The 23,666-nt window shown below is 37.0% G+C and overlaps 2 protein-coding genes across 2 annotated transcripts; one reads left to right on the plus strand and one right to left on the minus strand.

The window, feature by feature from the left end:
- The first annotated feature begins 1,200 nt into the window (after positions 1-1,200).
- On the plus strand, positions 1,201-14,101 carry LOC131855262 (carnosine N-methyltransferase). The gene is made up of 8 exons (XM_059206505.1): positions 1,201-1,420; positions 7,800-8,088; positions 8,463-8,584; positions 9,314-9,464; positions 10,364-10,516; positions 11,412-11,563; positions 12,824-12,905; positions 13,671-14,101. The coding sequence occupies exons 1-8, from the start codon at positions 1,332-1,334 to the stop codon at positions 13,770-13,772; spliced, it is 1,140 nt and encodes a 379-aa protein (XP_059062488.1). The 5' UTR covers positions 1,201-1,331; the 3' UTR covers positions 13,773-14,101.
- Positions 14,102-20,113: 6,012 nt separating this feature from the next.
- On the minus strand, positions 20,114-22,497 carry LOC131855263 (protein KTI12 homolog). The gene is made up of 4 exons (XM_059206506.1): positions 22,174-22,497; positions 21,500-21,695; positions 20,975-21,113; positions 20,114-20,413 (listed from the first exon to the last, which is right to left on the minus strand). The coding sequence occupies exons 1-4, from the start codon at positions 22,439-22,441 to the stop codon at positions 20,129-20,131; spliced, it is 888 nt and encodes a 295-aa protein (XP_059062489.1). The 5' UTR covers positions 22,442-22,497; the 3' UTR covers positions 20,114-20,128.
- Positions 22,498-23,666: the final 1,169 nt, after the last annotated feature.

A 23,666-nucleotide genomic window follows, 5' to 3' on the forward strand; every position in this document is an offset into this window, starting at 1 on the left:
GACACACAATGGAATGGATGGCATTGCATTTTCACAGACGCCTCAAAATCAAATAATTGTAGTTGTGTAGGTGTTGGTGTATTTCACATGCAGTATAATATTGTTCAAAAAATTAAACTTCCACCAGAGTCATCAGTGTTTACTGGGGAATGTATGGGTATTTTAAAAGCAATAGAATATGTACATATAATGAAATTACAAAAAGCAATCATTTTTACTGACTCAATGTCTTCACTACAAGCGTTAGACAAATATCCTTTAAAATCGAAATCACTTCATTCTATTATTTACGATATACGAGAAAAACTTCAACTGTGTACATTAAAAGAATATTCCGTTTCTTTTGCTTGGCTACCGGGACATTCTGGTATTCCAGGAAATAATAGGGCAGACCAAATTGCGAAGGAAGCTGTGCTTTGTGGAGATATGTTTCCTTATAAAAACTATTACAATGACCTAGCGTGTCTTCCAAAGTTGTATCTTAATAAATCTTGGAAGGAATATTGGCAGAACAGTAGTAAAACGAAAGGAAACCTTTACTATCAGGTACAACCCGACATTCCTATAAAGCCCTGGTTTTGTGGGATAAAGCTCGGGAAGACCGCGACAACTATATTAACTCGTATGCGTCTTGGTCACGTGTGCACACCGTCTCACCTTTATAAACTTGGTATTGTAGAAAGTTCCTGTTGTAGCTGCGGTACTGAAGTGGCTGATCTAAATCACATTTTTTTCTCATGTCCGGATCTTGATCACTCCTCCTTGTTAAAACATCTCAGATTCATCCGTATCCCTTTCCCTACCTCTATTACAACTCTTCTTTTTTCCAATGATCCTATTATTTATAAAATTTTAGCTGAATTTATATATTTAAATAGTATTAAAATTTAATATAATGTGTTCCGTATTGTATGTATATTATTTGTAAATATCGTATCCTATATAATTTCCTAACCTAATCCTTATCCCTATGCTACAAAATTTTCGTTGCTAGATATAAATTAATGACGTTTCCCCGTTTTGTTTTTGGCGAAATACCCTAAAATCGGGGTGAATGCCATACCACAAGAGAAAAAAAAAAAAAAAAAAAAATGTAATGTCACAATTTGACTAGACTGGAGTGATCAGCAATAGATGTCATTAAACGTCAATCAGAATACAAGTCATTCCATTAATCAAATCTTAAGTCCGAACCAATTTCCCTAGTATTCCCTACCTACTTCTTGATCGTTCATATAATTTCAATAAAATCTTTATATTTCTTCCTGCTTGAACCCCTGTCTATCTTAATTAATAATCGCTATTATTTAATATATAGTATAATACACAAAATGACATCCGCATCTGCAACAGAAGAGATAGATGAAGCAAAAGAGCGGGCTCACTTCCGCGCGGTTGTAAACGCTTTTAAATATTACAAGTGAGTAAATCTATTATTAAATACGACATAAATACCTTCAGAAGAGTCCCTAGATCGTCCTACATTAAAAACATGTGGAGGTTTTATTCTAAAACTGGATAAAATCTTGCATAGCAACAGGTATTAGCTGTACATTGTTGACTGATTCAATTAACCTATTTAGATTTATCAATACTCTTTGTTTACGTCCTATACACGTGTAGTCATGTAGCTCTAATATCAAATGCGATTAGGTTGATTTTCCATGTGATATTTTTGCTTCATTTTATTTGATTTACTTGTTTTTCTCAGTACAAATGTTGTCATTAGCCTATATATAGGTAGTAAGTATATTAGATTGATGTATTAATTACGTAGGGTGTGTTCTGTATTGTTACAAATAACAAAGGAATTTGTGTAACCTTTAGTAATTATATTTATTCTGTTTACTGTATGTATATACAGAGAATATGTTATATATGCACATTTCAAATTAGAATGTACTAATGAATTAATTAATGGCCAACATATCTACATGAATAGTACCACAGTGATCTTGTCATCCTGTGATGCCTATGTAAAGCATCAGAAGTAACCCTCATGGGGTTGGAGGAGACACATACTTCTGTAAAAGAAAATTATGACATCTAGAACCCATCCCACTCTCATTGTTAATATCTTACGTTTTTTTGAGACTGATATGTAAATTGATATATTAAAACGACACTGGTCATCTGCACCCCCTTGGGGAGTGAAGGTTAAAGCTTTGGGGCAAACCCATTTATTCCGGCAACAAAGCTCTGGAGCCCAAAAACCCCCTCAACAACCCCCTAGCTGGGTGTGTCAAGTGTCTTGGGGCAGGAATTACCATACCATAACCATGCATGGGGACTAATTATTATTTACTAGCTGTGTCCGCAGTTTCATCCGTGTTAAATTTCTATAAAAAGTATAGCCTGATGCATAAGCTATGTTACTGTATAGTCTCATCAAAATTGTCCCATTTAGTAGTTTTTGCATGAAAGAGTAACAAACATCCATACTTTCACGTTTATAACATTAGTAAGGATTAAGATATTGAAAATAGAAAAATTTTACTATTGCAACATGAAGCAGTGATTGTGGATGTGAGGAGTAGGGGGGACTGAAATTGGTGTTTACGTAATTAATAGAGAGCAACTTATACTTGTTAATGTTTATATAGATTTATGTAAACATGACATAAATGAGTTAATTGTGATAATAATTACATGTTTACACATTTATCACGAATTGTATGATGCAATAGTTTCACAACTTTCAATTATATGTCTGAGCTTACATGCTTACAAAACTCCAATAATGAGAAGTAACTAGATTGTTTCATCATATAACTTAATGAACCATCTCAAGAGAGGGCTCATTAAGTTTAAGTTCTTCTTAATTTAAGACTAGCTTCTCAGTGGAGCTCTTACCATTTCCCATGCTTAACAATACAAGAAATAGTTCAAATATTTAAAAATATTGACATTCCCATCAATGTATATGCATGAAGTAGCAGTATTAGCTAAATCCAATTTAAATTTCTGCAGAAATCTGTCCTTTTGCCTCTTACCTCCTATTTTTCCTTCAATATTGATGTATGTAATTCATTATTATGTATTCATGGATGTAAAGGGTGGGGACACCCTAAGAAAAGATGGATGGATTGTGTGAAAGATGATATGAATAAAAGAAGAGTATGTTTATATATGATGACCGATAGAGAGCAGTGGAAGAGAATGACATACTGCGCCAACCACAAATAATGGGATAAAGGCAAGGCAATTTTTTTTTTTTTTAGGTAGGTAGGTATCTGCAATCAGTACTGGTACTATAAGCAGGTGAGTTGTTGGTAGTAGGCGTGGGAGGATCTCTATCCTTTGACAAGGTCCCCATGTTTCAGCTAGCTAGAAATCTTTCATCCAGCTCAAGGATATTTGATCTTTTCAATCTTTTTGCTGGGTTATTAGCTAGAAGTTTCTGAGCTAATTCGTTTGGGTGAATAGCAAGGCGGGCCTTATATTTGATACTTGATTTCCCAATTTCTTCCCTGACTGTGGCGATGCTGGCAAAGTGGTGAACCTCAGAGTTGGTGATGAACCATGGAGCTTTTAAGATGCACTTTAGGATGCAGTTTTGACATCTTTGGAGAATTTCGATATTCGAGTGACAGGCGCTTCCCCATAACTGAATGCCGTATGTCCAGATTGGTTTGAGTGCAACCTTGTATATAAGAAGTTTGTTCTCCATGGCCAGAGATGATCTCCTGCCAAGTAGGAACTCGAGATTTCTGAATTTTATATTTGTTTCATCTCGTTTTGCCTTTATGTGTTTCTTCCAGGTGAGTCGACGATCTAGATGAAGTCCAAGATACTTGACAGAGTCAACGTGTTGGAGAGGTTCGTGGCCCAGGGTGACAGCTGGACAGTTGCCTTGCCGCAGAGAGAAAGTTATCTGTAGTGACTTTGAGACACTAGGCTTGATTCTCCATACTTTAAGCCAACTGTCAATCTTGTCTAGGTGATTTTGTAGGATAGCGGAGGCGGCTTCTGGTTTGGTGTGACTGGCCAATATAGCGGTGTCGTCCGCGTAAGTGGCTGTGGTTACTTGACAATTTGTTGGCAGATCGGCGGTAAACAGTGTGTAAAGGTAAGGACCCAGTACTGATCCTTGGGGAACTCCTGCTGTTATGTCATAAAAGGTAGATCTAGCCTCTTCTTCTTTGACTTGGAAAATCCTGTCAGTAAGGTAGGATTGGAGTATTCCGAAGAATGCATGTGGAAGTAGGGTTTTTATTTTGCAGAGAAGTCCCTTATGCCACACTCTGTCAAACGCTTGCTGAATATCAAGGAACGCAGATGCACAATATTCTTTATGCTCCAGTGATGAGCGGATTTTATCGCAGACTCTATGTACCTGTTCTATGGTGGAGTGGCGCTGCCTGAAGCCAAACTGATGGTCCGGAATGGTCTTAAGGTCATCTAAGACAGGGATTAGTCTGCTCAGAAAAACCCTCTCCCAAACCTTCGACAGAACCGGAAGAAGACTTATTGGACGATATGATGGCGCAATATTAGCTGGTTTCCCTTGCTTGTGGATCATAACTATTTGAGAGACTTTCCAGTGATTAGGAAAGTAGGATATTCTGAGAGTGGCATTTATTAGAATCGTTAGAAAAACAATCGCTTTTCTAGGAAGTTCTTTAAGAATTCGTGAAGTAATGAGGTCGTAGCCAGGGGCAGATTTATCTTTGAGTTTTGATATTACTCGTCGAATTTCTCTGGGTGTAGCAAGTTTCAGAGGGGAATCTTGCTGAAGAGGTTGGCTCATTATTTGATCTATTACCGATTCATCAGATCCAGGAACTGCATCGTTAGGTGTAAACACTGTGTTTAGATGGACAGCGAACGTTTCTGCTTTCTCTTGGTTGGATCTAGCCCACTTGTTATCCAAGGTTTTAATGGGTGGCTTCGGTTGTCGGGGTCGATCGAGATGCTTTGCTGCTCTCCACAGAGAGTAATTCGATATTTTACAAGCCCTTAGAGATTCTATATGTTCTCTAATTTGGTCATTTTGCCAGCTTTTAATATGTTTGTGCAGTTCTGAGGCCACTTTATTGAAATTCGTTTTATCAGCTGGATGTCTGCTAGTATGCCAAACGCGCCGAAGTCTTCTTTTTTCTTCAATCAGAGACTTTAATGCAGACGTGGGTATGTTTACTGCTACATTTGGGTTCAGGATAGAAGGGGTACACCTCCATGCCGCTTCTTGAATGAGATGCGAAATGTGCTTCGTCGCATCCTCAACATCCTCTGGGGATTTGAGTGGAATTTGCAGCTCGATGTTCTCATTTAGAAAGTCTCTAAATGCGGCCCAATCGGTTTTGTGATTGGTTAGTGACTCATTCTGTTTAAGAAAGATTGATGTAGAGATTGACAATAACACTGCAGTATGATCCGATGTACCCTCTAGACATGACCTGACGTTCAGGTAATTTGTGCCAATGCCCTTTACCACAAAAAAGTCCAACAAGTCTGGAATTTTATTTGGGTCGGTTGGCCAATATGTCGGTTCGCCAGTAGAGACAGTCGAGAGATGTGATGAATCCAAGCACTTCTTTAGTTCTCTGCCTCTGGTAGTGATGAGTCTAGAGCCCCAGTAGGTATGCTTGGCATTCCAATCACCGCCCGATACAAAACGGCTCCCCAGTGTGTCAAGGTATGCCGAGAATTTATCCTCCGTAATTTTGTGTTTGGGTGGACAGTATACAGCTGAGATGGTAATGTTTCCCGTTTTATCCGTCACTGTTATTGATGTGGCTTGAAGGTAGTCGGATACAAAGGAAGGTTCTTGAAAGTGCTGTATTGATTTTTTTAAAATAATCGCTGTTCCTCCGTGGGCAGTCCCGTCTGGATGGTTGGTCGAGTAGATGATATATCCAGGAATATTAACTTGACTACGTTCTGTAAAATGTGTTTCGGATACAAGCAAGATATCCAATTTATGCAGATGTATTAGCAGTTCTACTTCGTGTTTGTTAGCAGATAGGCCATTAGTGTTCCAGGTAGCCAGGCGCAGTTCTATGAAGAGGACAATCGGTCGATTAGTTTAACTATAAGGTTCATCATTGAACTTATTTGTTGAAGGAGTGCGTCAATTTTTTCTGACTGTTTTATCAGTAGCTCTTCCATTGCATTAGGAGCAGATGACTGTTGAGGGTAAGTTCTTGCTAGAACATCCGCGTAAGTATTTCCACGATTTTTAGTTGTCTTTTCGCGGCTATGGTTGTCATTCTTTATATCATTAACAGCGGGTTCAGAAGTCTTCTTCAGTTCAGTGGTTGGATATCTGGACGAGTTTTTGTTGCCTCTTTTAAACTTTCTTTCGTGGATCTCTTTGTAGACCTGACATCCCTTGAAGTTTGCTGGGTGATTTCCTTGACAGAGAGCACAAGTAGCTGGAGTGTTACGATCCTTTTTAGGACAGTCGCTTGTTTTGTGTGAAAGGGCACACTTGACGCATCGGTAGGGTCTGGTGCAGTTGTTTTTTGTATGGCCATACTGCTGGCACCTATTACATTGTGGTATAGTGTTGCGTTTTTTTGGGTCTTCGATGATCACTGATGTATGGTAAATCGTTTTGATATCTTTAGCCTTCTTGTTGTTTGGGCTAGGTTCCAGGTTGACAAAGAATGTAGACGTTGGTAATTTTTCAGGACCGTAGCGGGCGTTGATAATTTCACCTACGACTTTGTTCCCAGTGGCAGCGATAGCATCTTCTATCGCAGCAAGAGGTGTTGTGTGATGTAGATTACGTATCACAATCCTGCAGCACTTGTCCTCTTTACGGGTGAAAGTATGTCCAATGAGGCCTTTTTCACGAACTAGGGACATGAGGTTTTTGTAAGCTTCTGTATCTTTGCAGTTTATTCTTAGTTGACTTTTTGCCATTAATTTGAATGTATAGTCATAAGGCTTCAAAACTGTTTCAACTGTGTCTTTCAGTTTAGTGACATCTTCTATCCCATATAATATTAGAGGTGGGGGCTTGTTAGGATTCTTTACCAGAGCAGTTGTTGCTGGGGTGTCTAGTGGAAGTACTGCAAATCTGTTGCTGGTTGAGGTTCCGATAACATCAGAGGTGGGAGACACAGAGGTTCGTGGTCTCTTGTTGTTCCTATTTACAGGCACTCTCTGCCATTCCTGTACGGATGGGTTTGATGACGAATCCTTCTGACGAGTGAGAGGGAGTGAGTCGCTATACGAGGAGCTCCTTGGTCTGTTCAGGAACATACTTTTGTGGAAAGCTTGTTGGACGAGCTTAGCTTTCGGTTTTTCCCCAGTAGCATTAACAGTCGCAGAAGCCTGGACAGCCACTTCTACGATGTCTTCGGTAGCAGATTTCACACTCGGAGGCCCGGGTACCTCTGAGCGCCGGGGGTTGGCCGAGCAAGGCAAGGCAATGATGATGAATGATGATGATTCATAATTTAATATAGTTTATATATTAACTGGAGACTATGTTTCCAGCATTATTCTGAGTTGTGCTCCGCATTGAGGCTGTTTTGTAATGTGTATTAATTATAAAAAATAACAAATTGCAAAAAAAATACTAACATTTTTTTTCTCATTATAGTTGTGTCAGGATGAGTCAATAGAAATAGAAATAATCTTTATTAAAATAAACTCAATACAAGCACTTTTGAACAATCTTGTAGAGTGACTACAAGCATATGCTATTGCAATTTTGTCAAAAGGAAATAGTCTAATCAATGGATGTAATCAGAACAGACTACTTCCCACAAGCAGCAACCATTCACGAGTATGACGGATGATATTGTGAATTACGTGTACAAAACCCTTTGTCTTTCTGCTTTCAGACTGTGCAGCTTAGACCGTATACATAAATCGGAAAAAATCATCTCAATGCTGCCATCAAACCACCAAAGACGACTGGAAAAGTACAAAACTTATTTGAGCAAATTCAAAAAGTGTCTGGACGTCAATAACAGCATCGTACACATGATAATAACGGACGTGGACACAATGTTTGAGAACGTCGACCACACTGCCAAGTCCACGAATGGCACTGAATGTTTTGGATTTGATTATAATAACTGTGAGATTGTATCCGAGAAACAACATAAGATGCATCATGATGTTGAAAAGGTAGGTTGGTTTTTTATTTAGCTAGAATGAGATGGGCGAATATTAGAAAACCCCTTTTGCTGTGGCTCCGCAATTCCAGAACACGTCCATTACCATCTCTAAGAGTATTGGGATTCTTGGTATCGACATCTCTAGCACAGTTGATTTCCATAGTTACCTCGAAGAAAAGGTCAAGCTGGCGTCCAAAAAACTCTGTGTGCTTAATATAGCGAAGCAGTACTTCACCAGAGACTCCACTTATATAAGTCTCAAGTTCGGCCGCACATGGAATACTGCTCTCACCATTACCATAAGTGCAACAGAGACGGATATACTTACACAGCTTGTACGTTATGACATCTGTGGTTGTAACAGTAGGTTATGTCATTTTCCAGGTGCAGTCTGTATTGAAGAATATAGTCAGGGATTGGAGTGACATGGGTGCAGCGGAAAGAGAGCAGTGCTACAAGCCTATACTTGACGAAATCGAGGAACGGTTTCCTCCTGAAGAATGCGGGTATGTTCATGTGCCTACACTTGTAATATTTCTGTCAACATTTTAGACCCTTCCATTAGTTTATCTCTTCAGATAATATAGGTTAAGTTCAGTGCAAAGCTAGTCTACGATCTTACTCCGCGTCACATGTACTCGTTATTTACACACACTATCCAACTTACTAATGTAAAATAAATAGTACAATTATATCACCGGTGGGTATTGTAATATGTGGGTAGTATAACCTACATATTACAATAAACAACACTACCCATATATTATGTAGCGACACCTCATCACATCATACATAAGTCTACAGTAGTGAGGTGATAAACACTGAGCTACATATATATTTATTATATTTGATTCAAAGTCGAAAACTGTCCGTTCGTCGAGTCTGTCTGTCTGTTCATACTTTACAGTGGAAGTATCTATTATATATAGGTTACAATTGTAATGACGACCTCGCTTTAAAGACTGCCTTACTTCCGATGGTCGCGACTTCGATCCTCGCTTGGTACAAACATTTGTATTCCTAATTATGCCTGTTTATATTGGTCTGCGTATTTTCTATGTACATATATTATGTATGTCTCTCACACGTCGATCACAAGTTAATGCCCGCATGACTTCAGCTGTGTGCGCTAGAGACAACATAATGCTTCCTTCTCTTTCAGACTGACTATGATATAAAATGTCAACAATTAATATTTCTCAAATTAAAATATTTTATGTGTCCATTTGTTACAGAGACCGCAGCCATGTCAAAGTGCTGGTACCTGGTGCAGGCTTGGGCAGGCTGGCGTGGGAAGTGGCCGCGCGAGGTTTCACCTGCCAGGGGAATGAGTTCTCACTCTTCATGTTGTTTGCCAGTAACTTCATTCTCAACAGGTGTCCACAGGTTAGTACCAGATTAGAACAGTTCTTTAAATTTTTGTTAAAGGCTATTACTTGGTGCTAAAGAGAAACCGTAGCATGGCAACCGGCATAGATCTATTTTGCTCACCTTTTTTATTGATGGGTTTGTGCTATTGTCAGGTGCTTTAGATCTGTAGTATTGAGACCTTCATAGATCTATTATGCTCACCTTTTTTCAAAGTATGCTACCCTGACCTGACCTCACGCTCATCTTTTTGTCTACTAGTGCGCCGTCAGCGTAAACCGTTAGCGCAGGCGCATCGTTACATTTTTTTTATTAAGTAGATTTACGGCCCTGGATCTCAGCATTCCAATATCATACATAAAAATACGCGAATTTATTCCTACTTGTTGATATTGAATATATGTACTTTACAACTGGGATGTTATGGATATGAAATTTCGGATAGGTTTTGGATATAGGAATGATTATTATACCGGATACGGATACGGATGCGGATATGAAATTATTTCGGATTATCCGTTACTTACGGATAATTTCGGTTACGTATAATATTTTTTAAGGAATTACAAAAGTAAAATACCAACAGCTACTAAAATGGTTACATAACGTGTCTAAATTAGGCTCCGCTCCTATCCGATACTGTCCGAAACTTATTTCGGATTCGGTTACGGTTACGGATATTTTTTATATCGGATATCCGATAGTTTCGGTTACGGTTACGGATCTTCTTAATATCCCTGCTTTACAAGTAAACAATCATCGTTCCATTTTTTTTATTAACTAGTTGTAGGTCCCTGGAAATTGTAATTCAATAAATGTTACGTTTCATTAATAATTCAATAATAATTCAATAAAAAATAAGTGTTTTTGTGCGAATTTGTCCCGGGTTGTTGATATAGTATATATGTCTTTTGCAGGTAAACAAATACACAGTCCATCCGTGGGTGCACCAGTATGTGAACAATGTGACGTGTGAACACCAGCTCCTTGCTGCTATGTTCCCCGACGTCAACCCCAGTGGGGACCGGCCTAATCATAATTTCTCCATGACTGCTGGTGACTTCCTCAAGGTAAGATTATATAGTATAGATGTAAAAACCCGGTATTTAGCCAAATTTATGGTTAGCTACGGATAAAATGCGGTTATTAACAGTTAGTTCTGACTGTGAAAAAGAAACAGTAAAAATATGTCTTTTTATAGTGCAGTTTTTTTTTTCAATATAGAAATATATTCCATATATCTATTTTATAATGCTTTCTATATGTGTTCATTAACTTAGTCCAGTCATGAGTAATACATAGAAATAAGAAGGACTTGTATTTAGAGTTTCCAGTTGATCCTTTTTTTATAAAGTTAAATTGTCTTTATTTTGTGGTCAATTCTTTTTGGGTTCTAGTACCAAGCATAAAATGTGGTTAATTGGGGAAGTACATTTGGATTGTTAGTTGTTATGTGGAAGGATGACCCCGTCGCTAGCAATGTGCCATGTCAGGTTGATCTCCATACACATCCCCCTGGAAACCATCATTCCTGGTGAATTTGCCACGATAGGCTGATTGACATGATCTCCAAATCCATCCTGGTTAATACGTGGTGAACTCGCCTCCGTTGGTGCCCCGGCAGCGCATACGCGCGTATACGCCCCGCCTGGTACACCATTCCATCATCATCATCATCATCATCATCATCATCATCTGCTACTTCTTTATCCCATCAATTTGGGGTCGACGTAATATATTTTTCTTTTCCATTTATCCCTGTTCGCAGTTATCTCGTTATTTACTCCCTTTCGTACCATATCATTTTTCACACAGTCTATCCATCTCTTTTTCCTTCCTCTGCCATTATAACCATCCATTTCATGTATAACACCTTCCTTCAAATATTATCTTCATTTCTAAGTATTACAGGAACATGCACCATTAAAAAAAACATTGGAATGCTAAGAAGTTCATCTCTTGCAGGTATATATGGAAGGCGAGGAATGGAACTGCGTAGCGACCTGCTTCTTCATAGACTGCGCGCCAAATGTGATAGAATTCATAGAGAGGATATACAGCATATTGGAGCCAGGTGGCTACTGGGTGAATTTGGGTCCCCTGTTGTATCATTACAGGTCAGAGGAGTGATTGTTTACTTCCTAGTTTATTAATCCCTGGTGTTGAGACACGTACATAGGCTTTGCTTTTTTTTTTCATTTACCATCATAACGTAAACTAAAAAAAATTACATAGTTTAAAAAAAAAAATCTCCGGACAATTCACACAGCGCCATTTAGTCCCAAGCTAAGCAGAGCTTGTGTTATGGGTACTAGACAACTGATATAAATACTTAGATACATTTTTTTTGTAAATAAATAAATATTATACATCGAAAACATCCAGACCGATACAAACAATCGTACTCAAGAATACAAATGTTTGTACCGTGCGAGGAATCGAACCCACGACCATCGGATAGTAAAGCGGTGTGCTAAACCTCTAGACCACCGAGGCTGTCAGTTATGACGACCTCGGTGGTCTAGCGCACCGCTTGTTAGAATTTAAAATAGATAGTTATCAATAAAATATTGTTTGCATGCAACACCAATAGATGGCGCTGTCACAAAATTAAATATCGTTTTATAAAACTCCATATGTATTTTATATTATATAATTTTTCTCCCCCTCCGATTGATCCCCCGTCCGATTCAAACGGAGATTGATATTACGACGGCCTGAGCCGAGGTTCGAACTAGTCCCTAGCGGTACCCTCAGACTAAAGTCATACGACTTTAGTCGCTCCATAAGTCCTTCCTTTGGTTTTGAGTGCCATCTGCACTCGCCCTCTATCGTCCGGTGAAGCTATAAACAGCTGCGGCCAACAGCGTTATTATATTAGTAGTCCGAAATAAAAACATTTTTTTTATTTGAAACCGATCAATAAACCTTATATACACGAGTGTAGTATTTGGTTTATAGTTAAGACCTTGTGGTTTTAACGCTGATGGTTGCGAGCTAGATTCGAATTGGTGGTTTGTATTCACACACTTAAACTTAAAAATGTAAAGTAATAATAAAATTATTTAAAAGAGCAACACGCAAGTTTCTTGCTCGTTCTTCTTGTGATGAGACAGCTTTCCGAACGAGCGGTAGATTAAAAAAATGTAATGACTATTCAAAAGTGCTTCAATGTAAGTTTATTTGAATAAATGATTTTCTATTCTATTCTATTCTATTCCTCGCATTTTTTTTATATTAATCGGCGATCAGTCACAAGACTATAAGCAAATGTGTTGTGTACTGCTCGATTTGCAGTCAAGAGGTCAGCACCACTTCTGCCTTTGTGTGTATATGTTCTAACTTTATTTTTTATATATAATCTGTATTGTCGACAGTGATACACCGACAGAAAACAGCATCGAGCCGCCGTACGACATACTATTAGAGATTATAAGGGACATAGGATTTGATATACTGGTCAGTATATGCTTTATAAAACCTACTTCTACCTCTGGTAATACAGTGAAACCTGGTTAATGGGGATCTCATGGGAACAAGACTTATGTATCAACTAGCTGACCCGAGCGACTTCACCTGCATCACACTTATTATTATATATCACCTAATTTACAGAATATTTTTTTAAATTATAACCTATGTGTTATACTTATGTATAAGGTATGTAACTGTAAAGTTTCATCAAAATCCGTTCAGTAGTTTTAGTGCGAAAGAGTAACAAACATCCATACGTATAAACTTTCGCGTTTATAATATTATTAAGATTACGATATGGCGGACTTTAACACCTTGAGGTATTTTCTCCCAGTCAACCACAGAGCTTTATCTGGACAGTACAATAAAAAAAATGTATAAAATTTAAAATAACAATGTAAAAAAACTATGACTCAGATTTAACATGCCCATAATTATATATAAACTAGCTGCACCCGCGACTTTGTCCGCGTGGAATTTAACTATATTTTTCTAAAATAAAAGTAGCCTAAGTTACCTGCCAAAAAAGTCCCGTCAGAATCGATCCAGCCATTTCAGAGATTAGCCGTATTAACAAACAGACAGGCAAAAACTGTAAAAAATGTTATTTTTATGTATGTACCGTATCGATATCCATATACATATAGTAAAAAACGGTTATTTCAATATTATATTTATAATTTATACATATAACTACATACATATATTTACACGTACATTTACAAAATACATTTTTTTTTACTTTTACAGAAAGAACAGACTGGCGTCAAAACGAAATACGCACAGAATCCCAACTCCATGATGCAGCATGAGTATGACTCCGTTTTCTTCGTATGCAGAAAGCCTTACTGAATAAAAGCTATGTGTATATATTCTTCAGGAATTGTCGGCATTACTCTGTGTAAATGTACAATATATATATTTTTTGTTATGAATGAATGGTGCACCCGCCTGCGCTAATGGTATATGTTGGCGGGGCACCAGTGGAGGATGATAAGATGTGCATGAGGTCAGGTCAGTTAGCCCATCGTGACAGATTCCCCTGAAATTAACCCATCATGGTTAATTTCAAGTGAATCTACCATCTTTCCAGGAAGAACCGCGTGGAGGTCGACCTAATATGGTACGATGCTAGCAATGGGGTTATAATCCCCGTTTTACGTTTCCAATTTCAGAAAAAAGCATAAATAAGTGTTATTTAACTATCGACGCAAAAGGCGGCTATCTATTTACCAAAAGTAATAATAAAAAATAAAAAAAACTAATTTTGACTCAAATCTGGTAACATCTCAGTAACAGGTTTTTGTATTACAAAAATAAGCAACTGAAAAACGTGAATATACAATAGTAATATGTGAAATACAATGTTAATCTAATTTGTACTGTAAGTCTTAGTATTTTGGTCAGTATTTGTTTGTAGGATATTCTAAGTTATTTTTATATATTTTTTTAAATGGATGGTAATGGAATGGTGCACCCGACTGTATTGACGGTATACGCTGGCGGGGCACCAGTAGAGGATGATAGGATGAACATGAGGTCAGGTGGCGAGTTCACCAGGAATTCACCTGGATGGTTTTCAGGGGGACCGCGTGGAGTTTTGTTTTTTTATGGATAATAGTGGAATGGTGCACCCTGGAGGATGACAAGATGAGTATGAGGTTAGGTCAGTTAGGTCAACGTGGTGAATTCACCATGAATCACGATGGTTTCCAGGGGCACCACTTGGAGATCTACCTGACATGGTACATTGTTATGGGACATTACTAACAAATGCCTTCTCCCCAATCTAAAACATGCCTAGTACGAAGAACAAAATTATTATTAATCTCGTATATTGCATCTTTCACCTCGTACATCGTATTTTGACCGATTTCCGTTAGCCAAAATTTCGTACACACGGTTCAGTACGAGGACGAAAATGTCCTCGTTCTCAAGGTCAATAATCTCGTATCTGTACGAAGATTGTTGTGCGGTTGGCATGCCTGCCTTGGCTAATTTTCGTAGATCATGATTTCGTACACACGACCTTGTACGGGTACGAAAATATGCTCGTATTCAAGATCAATAATCGCGTATCTGTACGAAGATTCTTGTGCAATTGGCATCCCTGCTTTGGCCAATTTTTGTAGGTCTTAATTTCGTACACATGTACTTGTACGAGGATGAAAATATCCTCGTATTTCAAGGTCAATAATTTCGTATCTGTACGAAGATTCTTGTGTTGTTGGCATCCCTGCTTTGGCTAATTTTTGTAGGTCAAAATTTCGTACACAAGACCTTGTACGAAGACGAAAATGTCGTCGTACTGAAGGAAAAATCTCGTATCTGTACGAAGTTTCTCGTACCGTTGGTATCCCGGTTTGTATGAAAAATGATGATGATTTCGCCACTCGGTACGAACTGAAGTGTCTTATTTTTGTAATACATACTGAAATATCCACATGAAAATAAACTGTAATAACTCAAAATTATAATTTTTGGAAAATCTACTTTCATAGTTTATATTAAGGTAGATTTTTCATAATTTGTAACTTATGACTTAATGCAAATTAATATGAAGAGTGGCCTATATAGATATAAATAGATATAGTATATAATTTGCGGCAAAGAACTTGAACCCTTTGATTAGTCCTCTAGAATGGTAACAAGAGTGGTACTATGGGTGATAACGTGATGACGTGATGTTACCTCTAACCATCAGGACCTTGATTGATATCACATGATTGATCTTAGTCCTCTAGAATGATAATGCATGAGTTGTACGTATGATGACGTGATGACGTGATGTTACCGCTAACGATCAGATTTTTTATTTATATTATATGATTGATCTTAGTCCTTTGGAATGGACACGCATGAGTGGTACCACGGCTGATAAAGTACTGTTACCACTTACCATCAGGTGAGCCGTTACTGTGTTAAGCTATTGATGCAAATTAAAAAAAAAACTACATTGATTAAAATGTACAAGGAAGTGTTAGAGATGACGCAATAGTCTTAATAATTTGCGGTGTTTGCACCACACTTCATTGTTTTGGATTCTATTAATTAAATCGTGAATAGTTTTTTCAGGCATCTTACATGTTATTTTTTTATTATATTTTCAATGAACAATGTTAGAATTTGTATCAAAGTCATGTTTTTTTTGTGACAATTAACTGTAATTTTTTATATCGCTAATGCGACCAACCGACTGAAGGTATGCTTAGTTTTACCCTATTGTGACAGTAAATGTTAATGATGTTTGTAAGTATTGGAATATTTAGTGTTAGATATATTTTGTTACACTAACAGTACAAGCGGCCGCAACGCCGAAATCTATGAGAACAAACAAACGAAAACTTATTAATCAACAACTGCATATTTAATATTTTGGTCTTCAATATATATATGTATGTATAATTAGTTAATTACATATCTATACATATATAAATAACTCATACATACAATAATATATACATATAAAGAGAACTGCTTGGCGATTGATATTGTATTAGCCAAGCGGAGTCCACCGGAAAGTCGCATCCCCTACAACCTGACGATTGACCGCCTGTATATTACCAGCCTAAGTTGTGATTTCGGCGTTGTGACACGCATGTTCGTTTATGTTTAAATTGTTTTTGTTAAATGATTGTGTTATTTCAAAATAATTTAGATCATTGTGAAACGTGCATAAGATTTTTGGATTTTATATAAACCTTAAAGTGACGATCGAAACCGTAGCATAGCTCACTATGAGTTAACACTTTAACTGCTGAGTAAATTCGTAAAAAAAAACTATCAGTGCTCACTCATACAGTATGTATGGACTCACTGTTGTACTAGCATGTAAGGTGCGAATTTCTAACTAGGTCACCAGTCGAGTAAAGGGCCATAAATTGCGTCACACGAATTCCTCATTCAATCATATTTTGATTTATTTGTCCCACTTTGTCACAGTTGTCACAGCTTGTCACATTTGTGAAATAACAGAAACGATAATCAAACACGTCGTGTAACGTGCGACGACTTCGTTATTTAATTAAATATTATGGTTTTTTTTAAATATAAAGTTAAGAGTACAAATTTTGTGTTTTAAATAGTTAATTTTAAACTTTCGTGTTTAATATACATTATTTAAATTATTAACCGGGTCTTAACACGAATAATTTTATGGCAATAAAGGTATTTACCTCTCTCGACGTTTCGACTAGGTTGCACTAGCCGTGGTCGTGGCCGTACCTTTATTTGCCATAAAATTATTCGTGTTAAGACCCGGTTAATAATTTAAATAATGTATTTGTGTTTTAAGATATGAAGTCATGAAATTTAGAACCCCGTCCATCCCCTTGTCATACAATGTCAATTCCCTCACCCCCTGTGACGTGTGACGTAATTTAGGATCACGCTTAAGGATGCGCGAGATGTCTCAACCCATTCCACGCGAGATCTCTGTAGTTGAAAGTGTTATCAGAGATCGTCAATTTTGTCTTATGTATTTACATGTCCCATGGTTAGTTAGTGCGTAGTTTATTTTAGTTAGTTCAAAACCAAGGTCTCACAATTAAGTATTAATATTAGTATAACTCGAGGTCGTAATTTGAACGTTTCTAATTATATATTTTAACCTAATCTATACCTGTCACAAACCCATCAATTTTTATCCGTTACAATTTTGAGAGTTATTAATAACATCGTTATATAGCTCCCCCTTAATCAGATATATAAATATTTTATAGGAAAAAAGTCAGTTTGAGGATAAGTGGCGCCATCTAGCGAATTACGTGAAATAGTAAGTAGTTGGCGTTAGTTATCCTAAAATAGGTATCGAATAAAGCAATGGTTTTATGAAAAGTTATTGTTAAGTGGAAGAGAGTTGTTAATTATCTAAATGTACGGTGTCCTTGCGGGTTTGTGTTGTTTTTTTAAATTAAGTACATTTTTAAACTTTATGTTAGTCCTCTCGCAGGACACGTACGTTAGTAGAACCAGAGATAAGAGGCGAAGCTTTAATATTAATAACTTTTACTAAATTTTCGACGAAAAAGTTTTAAATTTATTTTTCAGATTACCACTTTCATGAAAGTGTACCAATGTCACACACACACATATGTACATACATATATACAAACTAAGTCTGTATATAAAGACTTGTCTCATAATATTTGACCTATGAATATTTTGTACACAACTTTGGTTATATTTAACGAATTTGTTAAAATTGGTGTTTATGTTATTTGCCATAGAGTTCAATATTATTTGATGACTTAGTTAATAGTTTTTTTTTATATGTGATAAATGTTCATTGTAATTACATATGTTTTTCTGCCAATTATATCTGCAGTGAGTCGAGATTTTTTTTTAAGAAATTCGCATTAGTTGTTCTCGATTCACTGCAAATAGGGCGATTTTTTAATTACGTCATACGATGTCATGATTTTTTATTTTCTACCTTCCTTGTCACAGTTCTGTAGCCACGTAGCATGATGGGGCGCTTTCTCCACCCTGGTTCTAACCTGTAAGGTACCTAACCAAACCTAAAAAAAATATATCTAAGTACTACCTACGGTACTTAACATCTATAAGAAAGTTCATACTCGACAGTCGACACAAAACCCCCTCCGGTCGATCCCCTGTCCAAATCAAACGGGGATCGAAATCGGCCCGAACCGAGGTTCGAACCCCCTAGTCAGCCTACAGCCGCTCCATAAATCCTTCCGTGGGTTTGGAGTGCCATCTGCACTCGTCCCCTATCGTCTAGTGAAGCTGTAAAGACCAGCTGTGGCCAACAATATTACAGTAGTCAAAAAAAAAACACATACAGGGTGCTAGGGTGTAGGTACCCGTTTTGTATGGAAAAAATAATCGGGGTAAAACCGCGGGTATAGTTTGCTAGTTACATAATATTTTAGATTACTGCCCCGCCCTGAGCCCATAGCTGGCTGGGCCCATGTGTTGGTCACATTTATGAGACGCCCTCTTCCAATGTGGCGTCACATATTTTGAAATTTGAACTATTTTAATAAATAGGTCCAATTACGTGTTTTAATACTTAGTATAGATTTTATAATGACGTCATGAAATTTAGCACCTCCTCCCATCCCCATGTCACCCGTTACAGACTCCCTCCTATTTTTGTCAATAGTTCAAATTTCGGGATTGAATACTTACATACGTTACATTTTGTAATGACGTCACGAAATTAAGTCCTCCCGCCCCCTTGTGACACATTGTCGACTCCCCTCCTCCTCCCTTTGAGTGACGTAATTTATAAATGGCCCCATACATTGTGCGGTAGTTTTATGAAAATGTGAGGAACTGTTATATAATGATATATAAAGTATCTACATTGTAAAAGAGATTATATTAAATGTTTATTGGCTAATTTTCTTTGATTTGTGTCCTAACTTTAGATTATACTACCTTTTACATTTATTATAGATATTGCAATTCATGATTGGTTAACCCTTAATTTTTTTATGCATCTGGAATGATAAACACGTGACGGGTTTGATGACAAGTGGTAACGGTTTATATAAATGTTTAGTATGTGAGAAAGAGACGGAAGCATAATGTCTTCTCTAACGCATACTGCTGGCGTCATATCATACGGACGATACGGACATTAAGCTGTGAATGGCGAGTGAGAATAGTGGTGTCTGAGAGCCGATAATTATGACGACTAATAGTACAACATGAATAGAATCACGGACATCACATCAACCGCCTGTGGTATTCCTCATGCGTTGTGATTTATGAGGATTAAGGTCTCAGTATTATGTGTTATGTTCCATATCTCACCAATTGGCCGACAACTTTGTAAGCACGCTACTTGGCTGCTGTAATAGCTGAGACAGAGGTATCAACGCAGACGATTTTTTTTACATTACGACGGTGGCAAACAAGCATACGATCTATCTGATGGTAAATGTTACCGTAGCCTAGTGACACCTGAAACACCAGGGTTGACTGAATGTGCGCGTTGTCGACCCGTAAGAAACCTTAACATATCCTTCTTGAAATACAGTTTCTACAGAAAACCTCGGCAGGTAGTTCATTCCACAATGTAAGTGTGAGCAAGCTCCTCTGAAAACGCACTGTCCGATACCACTTTGGTTCTAGCGTGTGGTGATAACCTGTCGACTTTATAAAAGGTATGTAAACAGAAACAGCAAAGCAATAATTATAGTTTACCGTTTTTTTAAGACAGGAATGAAAGTAATATATTAATCAGTTAAAGTTTTATTCAAATATTGCACGAAATATCTACCTATCTTATTCACATCTTCATTCGAATGGTTGGCTTTTGCATACGTGAGGAACTGTCTTCTGAGTACCAGTAGCTTCTGAGGATTCACACATTGTACGAAACTGGAGTCCAACTCGCAGCCGGGGTACTCCGGGAACCTCACTTCATCCTGGTCCAGCTGTTTCGCGTCGAGTATACATTTTGATATTGATTGTGTTACTTTGTCTAATTCGTATAGGAAATTCGTTGAGGTCAGTGGAGGCTGAAAAAGAATATTAATAATATATCCATGGATAATTCATACAGCGCCGTTTAGTCTCAAGCTAAGCAAAGCAGAGCTTGTGTTATGGGATGCACTAAATAACAGATGAATATATACTTATTTTGTTTTGAAAATACACACAATAGATATTGAATTTTTTTGGGGAGAAAGGGATTGTTAATAATGTCGACTTATAATTCCCTTACTAACGATGCACCATATCAGGTTGACCTCCACGTGGTTCCCCCTGAAAACCATCGTAATAAATTCTTTGTGAATTTCCCATGATGTGCATTGACCTGACCTTATTATCATTTTATCATCCTCCACTGGTGCCCCGCCAGCATAAACTGATAGTGGAGGTGGGTGAACCATTCCATTATCACCCATAAGCATAAAAAAATATACATAGAAATGAACCAGACCAATACAAACAGTCATACAATCAATAGAAATGTATGTACCATGAGAGGAATCGAACATGTCACCATCAGAGGTAAAGCACACCGCCTTACCACCGATGGTAAACCACTAGATCACTAAGGACTGTCTGTAACTTACGTTCTGAGTACTCATGTTAGGAGGAGGTGGTTTCCTCTCAAATAGAACCTGGTATACACTCTCCAAGTCTAATGTGTCCGTTGGTTGCACCGTGAACAGTGGACTGTCCCATCTATTATTGGAATTTGGTTCTTCAAATCTAAAACATGAATCATTTTTAAATATTATTGTTTATTACTTGCTTGGTTAATTAGTCATATATGTTTAGTATTAAATGGTATTATACAGTTACTGCTAAACCTGTATATTTGGCTGACTCTAAAATTATAGAAAAAATTTCTTATAATGTGGCATTAAAAATACACCTATAATTTCACCTTTCTACCCTCAATCCCTAATTTTTAATAGCAATTTTAATTTATATGGCAAAACGATGTTTGTGGGATCAGCTAGTAACATATATATAAATAATACTTACTGCATCTATTTAAACTTCTTCTGTTAGATTGTGTAATGATGTGTCAATTAATAAAAACTTTGTATTCAAATTTGAATATTGTAAAAAGAATGATAGATCTTACTCACCTAAGTCTTGACAATGCATTGAACACTTCTTCTGTATATGGTACCATATCTATATTTCCTTCTCCTTCACTGTTTTCTGTCTCACTCACTCTTTTCTTGTTATCTTGCCATGCTTCCTCATGATTCCTGATAGTGTATAGTGTACATTGAGTGCATTTTGATGCCTTTGAAGCACAATACAGTTCGTAACGGTAACCTGCACAAGAAGTGGTTATGTAAATTTAAATTATCGATGGCAACACTACTGTTTTATCCAGGATCTGCTAGTGAGGGATCGGTGGCGGATTATATGAAATCAACACAGCATTAAGTCAACTCAGTTTTTCCTTTCATCTGCGAAGGAACCAATTATTGGACTCAGACACTACAGCCCAATCTGTGAGATCTCTTGTGTCTCACAGATGGCGCATTAATGTCATTTGGACAGCTAACAGTTAAAATAAGGTATTCGCTAACGAGGCACTGGTGGATGATAGGATCAGCGTAAGATAAGAATAATTAGGCATATGTTTCAAATTTAAAAAAATAAAATTTATCAGAAACTAACTACAAATATTTGTAGGAAAGACAGCAATGATTTAATAGCTTAGTAATGGGACCATGAGTTCCCTTGGGATCCCACGAACTGTAGGGCTGTTTTCTGTATTTTGTTATTTATTTGTATCTGGTTTTACCTTTTATATAGTTACTGCCATCCAATATAACAACACTGTCTTTTCCTATTAGCTTGAGCACCTCTGATTTTAGGTAACCGCGTATTCTTTTTTCTTTTTGCGAGTCCAAATAAGCACCGTTTTTCTCATAACCTAACTTAATTATAGCCTCGTCTTCTGATATAATTTCTACACGTTTCCCATATTTGTTCTCAAAGAAATCCTTTAATTCTTTAGCACGAGTTGTTTTACCACTGACTGGTGTGCCACATATAATTATTAAAGGCATGTTTATTAGTAATTTCTAAATAAACATAAGTAGAAAGCAGCTGTTAGCCAAATTCTGCTAAATTTAATTAGTCTGTGACTAAGACATTTACTAATAGTGACAGTCTGATTGACAGCTAAATACTGAGATTACACAGTTTTCTTTATACATATACTACATCTGTAAACACATTAGAAACGTAGTGATTAGTTACTCATTGGCACAAATGTTTTGAAATCAACCAAGCGAGTCGAACATTACCGAATGGTATGTTCATATATAATTTTTTTTTTTCACATATCCCAAATGTAATCCATATCCTTTCGTTCAATCATTCTATTTATCTATTGTTTATAGTGCATAATCCTCTATTGTACATTTGTAGGATTACAACTTAACTTTAACATTTTTACAGTAGATTTTTGAAAATTTGCAATTTATAAGTTAATACAGTTTTTTTTAAATGGCCGATATGTATAGTTGAGGACCATTATGGATCAACCACACGACTATAAATAACATAATCATAGTCAATATTTCGTTAGATGTAATTTTAAAATAACTGTGTATAAAAGTTTGTAATAGTATATTTTATATTCATCAACCCGATTAATGTATTTCAGCGACAGCTACCACGTTCCATACCATCATGTGGGCAGTCAGCTCTTTTGTCAATCTAATAGTGCAAAGACGACCTCTACACGTCTTACTGAGGTCGCCAATTGATCAATCGGTTAACTGATAAGATTTAGGATTCCGACTCAAAATAAGTTCAGTAACATAGCGTCGTAGTCGGCTGATTATTACCCTGATTTACGCCTAATAGTCGTGAGTTCAAATCTGGTCATAAAAAAAAAACTATGTGTCTTTCTGGTTTTTTATGCAATTGTGATGGCAAATAAGCTTACGGCACGCCTAATGGTAATCGTTCTCCTTCTTCTACTGCCCCATACTGGGACGTTCTGGTGTTGATTTTCATCAACTAGATGTACTATAGATAGATTTGTAATAATAATAATAATAATCCCTGAACATTTTTTTAAATTTCAGTGCAATTCACACAGCGCCATCTAGACACAAGTTAAGCTAGCTAAAGCTTGTGTTATGTGTACTAGATGACTGGTACAAATACATATATTTTATTTTTGTAAATAAATACACAGAAAACACCTAGACCGATACAAACAATGATACTCATGAAAACGAATGTTGGTACCGTGCGAGGAATCGAACTCGCGACTATCGG

The sequence above is a fragment of the Achroia grisella genome, unplaced genomic scaffold, assembly GCF_030625045.1.
Source record: "Achroia grisella isolate CSIRO2021 unplaced genomic scaffold, CSIRO_AGI_Agris_v1 utg1360, whole genome shotgun sequence".
In the NCBI taxonomy this organism is placed as follows: domain Eukaryota; kingdom Metazoa; phylum Arthropoda; class Insecta; order Lepidoptera; family Pyralidae; genus Achroia; species Achroia grisella.